The sequence below is a fragment of the Sprattus sprattus genome (assembly GCF_963457725.1).
Source record: "Sprattus sprattus genome assembly, chromosome: 5".
Taxonomy (NCBI): Eukaryota; Metazoa; Chordata; class Actinopteri; order Clupeiformes; family Clupeidae; genus Sprattus; species Sprattus sprattus.
The window spans coordinates 26,862,812-26,868,854 of record NC_137924.1 but is presented as its reverse complement, the minus strand read 5'-3'; the positions used below and the strand labels follow the sequence as shown (position 1 = coordinate 26,868,854).

Sequence of the window (6,043 nt, the reverse complement as noted above, 5' to 3'; positions counted from 1 at the left end):
TTCTGTGCTCTGAGCTGGGATCATCATCAATTTGGCACAAGGTGAGGACTTTTCCTCACCTGTCAGCCCCTCATCACATCACATCACCACGACAACATTGTTGTGACAGGGCTTGACAGGCTCCTTTGATAGACTCTTTATCTAGTCATATCCAAGAGGCAGTGAATCTAAGCAATGACAAGGATTTTTTTCTGAACTGCGTATAACGTGTGTTTGGAAGACTATGAATACAACGCTGCAATGTGTCATGCAACTTGGCACTGAAGGACTTCATTAAGCCCTTTGATGCGTGCTCCTCACAGTCATTCCTGTACTTATCCGGGTGTGTAAACATTATGCGACTCAATTCCCATTGGATATATTGTGCATTAACTGAGCCATTGATCAAGTGATACTCTACCCTTTTAGTGTTAAAGTCCGTGTGGGCCCCCGGTCCTATTGTGTCTATTGCAAGTGAAACAAATACAGACACACCAGGGTTCTCATTGTAAACTTCCTAACCTGATTACGGTCAGAGACAAAACCGAGCCGCCTCACGCTAACTTGGTTACAGCGCTCCAGATAGAGTCTTTCGTGGCACAGCGGTCCCAACCCTCCGCCGGAGTGGCCATGGACTGGAAACGAACGACGGCGGGAATGATGAACCCCCTCGAGAGCCAATCTCAGAGCCAATTCTCGTTTTTTGCAAAAAAAAAGCACCGCAGTTACTCAAGCTGACGTGTTGTCGGGGCAACGTGGCCAATCAGCCATGACACAATAGGTGAGATTGAACCACTAGACTTAATGCTCACGACTGCAGGGACTGATGCGTCAGTGAGAGAAAGAGGTAGGTAGTGTGGTAACGCAGCGATGACCATATTCGGTAGAATGGGAAGGTGCGCAAGGACACATTTTTTTTGCCTGTTTTGGTGAAACTGCTGTGTCATTTTCTTCCCTTTAGTGAACTACACTGCAGGGCCCCTGGAACCCCACCATGATTTTTCCAATTAAAAGGCTCTGGTCAGGTAGATTGAGACTGACGGTTCATTTGACCTCAAAACAGAGAGAGGGGGGGGGGGGGGGGAGATGGGCACCTCTGCTCCCAGCAACCTCCAATACACACACACAATACAGACACTCACTCTCACTCTCACTCTTATGCTCTCTCTCAATCTTACACTCTCACACACACACAATGCAGACACTCTCTCTCACTCTCACTCTTACGCTCTCTCTCACTCTTACACACACACACACAAACACACACACAATACAGACACTTTCTCTCTCTCTCACACACACACATGTCCTGCACACAGACAGACACACACACCTAAAACTTTGCCCACGCACACACATGTGAACACACACTCAACTACCCCTTCTAGTGACTTGTCATGACAAGCCTGTATTCTCCACACCCGCCTGTCATGTCACTCTCCCCCCGTGATCAGCTCTTTCCTGGCACCGTGACTGAGGGAAAGATGACGCCCCATTAACTGGAATGTCAGAGCCAGAATCTCTTCTCCCCTCGCTGTTTCCGTTGACGACCCATGTGATTGACGGCCACATTTCTGCCATGGGGCCAATCAGCTCGTCCTTGGCTGCGCCCGCCGGTGTTCCCATGGGTGAAATGGCATCACATGCATTTATTTGCTCACAGATTTTAAAGTGTCATAATTTACCATGCTGCGCTGAGGTTACTGACAGAGACACATGCTGGTTCATTATGAAGGCCTAGTGGTGTGTGTCGCAATGTTTCACCCTCTGTCCGTCTGCCAAGGTCTCATCTCTACAGAGCGCACTCTCTCTCTCTCTGTTTTTGTCTCTGTCATCCCCTCATCCTTACTCCCACTCTCCATTGATCCTTCCCTCGTTCTCTGCTTCGGTGCCTCCCTCTTGCCCCCTTTTCTCCCTGCTTTTTCTCTCTCTCTTCTTTTAATGTGTGTGCATTTTTCATTTTTTTTTTGTTCAGTCTCCATTTTCACCATGTATTTTTTTTCAGGCTTGCCTCATTTTGGCTCATCACTGTACATGTGGCTGTGGGTAACTAGAGATTTTCCCCCCTCCATCCAGTTTGTGCTATTCAGAGACTCAGAGTTTGCCATGTTACCCCCCCCCCCCCCCTCCAGACCCACTGATCCGTATGGTGTCTGACTGCTAGCTGCTGATGTTTTAGAGGGGCTTCTCTCCCCTTTGGAGCTGAGGCAGACCTTCCACCCACCTGAACCCCTGCTCTTCCAACAGTAAAAAAAAAAAAAAAAAAAATGGCTACCTCAGAATGTCTTTTTTTGTTTTCTTGGTAGGGTGGAACAACGTGTAAGTGTCAAATCCCTTACCCTGGCTTCTATCTCTCTCTCGCTCTCTCTCTATCTCTCTCTCGTTCTCTTTTTCTCTTTCCTCTCCCTGCAGGGGCTGCTCTAACACACCAGTTTGGAGAGGATTCTGCCGAGAGCCCACACTCTCATCATCGCTGACAGACACCCTACTGATTTCTGTCTCCTGAGACTGAGGGAGTTTGTTACCTTAATTGTAGGGGTGGGGGTTGAGACAGGCGAGTGGAGTGGGACCGTTGCAACTGAAGGACTCAATCGACTTCTCACACTCTCTCTCATACTCCGTCTCTCCATTTCAGTCAGAATAGGCTGTCAGTTGTCTTTCTCTTTGTTCTTCAATGTATATAATCTGCTCTCAACTACATCAATTCTGCTCTCAATTACATCTTCAGATCTTCAGAGAGACAATGGCATTCAACATGAATATACATTGTAAGTGACCTGTTTTAAATATATACACAAAAAAAGTAAATTATGGAATGTATTTAAGATTGTTAATTCAGTGTTTCATAGTCTGTAATCTATCTATTCATTTGATCCTAATTAAATTGTACTGCATTTTATGACCATATGTTAGTAGTATTCAATATTTATCCGCGGAGCCATTTCACATTGTTCACATATTCATAATTGGTTGACGCTCCCTACATTTACCCAACGGCAGTTGATGGGATGCTGGAGGACCGAGGGGAGGAGCAGTCGTTGCAGTAACAACATCCTGGACATAAGAGTCTAGCGGCGCACATAATGAAATAAGGGAGGTGGAAACTAGCAAAAGATCCCTACGTGGTCAGACCTGAAAAGATGGACATATTCTTCATAAACTGAATCTTGAAAGGGTCTAATTGGATTCTTTACATGCGCTACCGATTACCCAGAAGCACACGTGAGAAGATGCGCAGAGAAATGGTCTGCTACAAAATAGCAAGCTAACGTTAGATGCCTTTACTGAAAAAGGCGCAGTATCTAGCAATGCAGGCCGGCGAATTGCCATTAGCGAAGAAACCTAGTAGTAACATTTATGCACGAGCTTATTAACGCAGATATATTTTTATCGCTCAGCTGATTTAATTGTAAATACACCGGCTAATCGAATCGGTGGGTCATCCAGCCATTCTTTGGAGACACCGCGGTTATCAGCGACGCAGGCCTGTTGGAAAGAGGCTCTGAATACATTGAGATATTCTACCGAAGCGATGTTTTATGCCGCCAGCATAATGTAACGGAAACTTTATTATTCACACTAGTAAGAGAATCTCGATTATCGCAGCTGAACGTCGCGGGGAAGACAATAAGCTTGTTGGCAATGCGACCGTCGTTAGGATTGTCATTTTTCAGGTTATTGTTTGTTTTTCGAGGTTTTTGAAGGGAAAGCCACTTGTGTCCAACAATCCCGACATCTACTCCGTAGTCAGGAGATCGAACAAACACCCAGCTAACCTCATAGCCTGTGCAATAACATTGTCTTTTCGTTAAACTTGACGCCTGGATCTGCTATTGAGGACCATGGACCAGTAGGCAATGTCGGAATGATTTTCACGGTAAGTGGAAATATCAACTAGCTCATTGTGTCCTTTTCATAGTCGATCGTTTATTTTGTCTGGGGAATGGGCAGCTATAGTTCGCTATAAGCTTTAATAAGTCCAATACATGACAACCCGTATCAATTGTTGATCCTGCAAAATGGCACTTGGCTTTACAGAGAAAGACTTAGCCAGAGATCTTGCGATAGGCTACCATGAGGAAGTGAAGTAGATCGTGCATGGTTCCTTAGTATAATCAGAAGTGGAGGATAACGACACTCGATTCGAAAGCCTGACGTCTCGTCCCCAAGTGAAATCGAACCAGATTGGAGTGTCCAAGTGAAATACACATTCCTGCAAAGGCCAACCTACTTATCCCGCCCTGTGTTTTGGGTAACCTATCACGTGAGCCAGCAGGTGTTCTACGTGGCGTCACTTGTCTTGCTTTGAGCTCGGTTTCCTCGTACCTGTCAGAAACCAGCTACACTGATGACTCCATGGAACACCTGCCGTAAGGAAAATGTGTTATTGGATTTACGTCTAAGAGAATACATTTTATCTTGCTTAAAAGATCCACAACAATCGTGATTGCCAGCTCTGTTTTTATTTGCTGTCGGACTGAAAATGTACAGTCTTATTGTAACTAGGCGCTTTGATCAATAGCTTTCCCCCGATTTAGGCTAATGACTTGTCAATGGTAAGAAGGTGAATGCAGCCACATTTCCATAGTAACTGCGAGAGTCTATATTTTTTGTGAATGGCATCTGTTGGACCTGATGATTAATGCTACTTCCCCCTTGTTTTCAGGATGATGATGAACACATTTGCTGATGGCAAGTTGTTCCTGGAGTCAAGGAGACCGACACAATTTGGAATCTGAGCGCACATTAGCCGGAATGAGATTATAGCGTCAGCGTATGCAAGATAACCTTGACACTTGTCCCTTCAGATTCCAATAAGAATACAAAACATGACCACACCGGCTCTCTTGCCTCTCTCGGGCCGCAGGATACCGACTCTCTCGCCGGGTGCGTCTTCGTTCTCCCATCATAGGGCCACCCTGCGCCTCTCCGAGAAGTTTATTCTCCTCCTCATCCTCAGTGCCTTCATCACGTTATGCTTTGGAGCGTTCTTCTTCCTCCCGGATAATTCCAAACAGAAGCGCTTCGATTTGGGCTTGGAGGACGTTCTGATACCGCACATCGAGCCTGGGAAGGAAGGCAAGCACAGTGGCGGCCAGGTGATCATACACGGCCCGGGAGGACACGATGAACACCGACACAAGTAAGAACCGCCTCCTTACCTCTTCTTCTTTTCTACATGTTTTATGTATTATTTGCGGGAATGGTTACCATTCAGAAGACTGTAAAAAGAATACAGACGTATGGGTTGTCCAAATCTCGACCTGATGTCCAACTCCAGGTTTTCTGTGGTGCCTGGTGAGTAATTGAGCGATCAGTGCTATTGATCCACAAAAGTATGTGCCTGTGCCTGACTTGGTGAGAGTGGACACAAAGTGGCCGTTACAGCTCCCCCAGGCTGTACCTCTCCAGGCTGGTGCTGTTTTCAGCCACACAGAAATGAACTAGAGAGCTTCACTATTTTCTGCAGGACTGTCATCACTGACACACACACACACACTCACCAAATGTGGGGCATTTCACACAATGCAGTCACTCAGCCATGGAAGTAGTACAGGAGTCCAGTTTAATGTGGTCATATTTCACCTGTCCCCTTTTTTTTGTGTGGAACATGTCGTCAGTTTGTCTCTCACTCAGTCAGTCGATGGCGTGCTGATTGCGGTGGTGATGGCAAGGCGGGTGTCACTCGTCACTCCGTTAAATGACACATAAACGAGACGCTTTCCATCAGTCAAATCCCAGTGGCCCGCCCAGGCATTCTGTTGCAGACGTCCCCAAATCCAACCAGCCGGTTGATCCCTGTTGGCTGTCGGACCTCTCGTTGGGTCCTTGTTTGCCTCATTCAGAAAACATAGTGTGTGGCAGTCACCTAACAGGTCTCACGCTGGTGTGTTTGTGTATGTTTGTGTGTGTGTGTGTGTGTGTGTGTGTGTGTGTGAGACTTCCTCTTTTAATGATTTAATAGCACAATACAGCAGGGTAAAGGCTTTTATTTAAGGTCTAAGACGCCTCGAGTGCCCTCTTCTCCAGTGAGGACCATAGAAGGCTCCAAACCTCCATTGTA

At 46.3% G+C, this 6,043-nt stretch overlaps 1 protein-coding gene across 1 annotated transcript in view; it reads left to right on the top strand.

The window, feature by feature from the left end:
- Positions 1–3,212: 3,212 nt before the first annotated feature.
- The window catches only part of man1a2 (mannosidase, alpha, class 1A, member 2), a 103,131-nt gene continuing 100,300 nt past the window's right edge, over positions 3,213–6,043 (top strand). The window contains exons 1-2 of the mRNA XM_080840018.1: positions 3,213–3,856; positions 4,646–5,122. Of these exons, the coding sequence (XP_080696144.1) occupies positions 4,809–5,122 (314 nt within the window). The 5' untranslated portion in view covers positions 3,213–3,856; positions 4,646–4,808. The remainder of the gene's footprint in view (positions 3,857–4,645; positions 5,123–6,043) is intronic.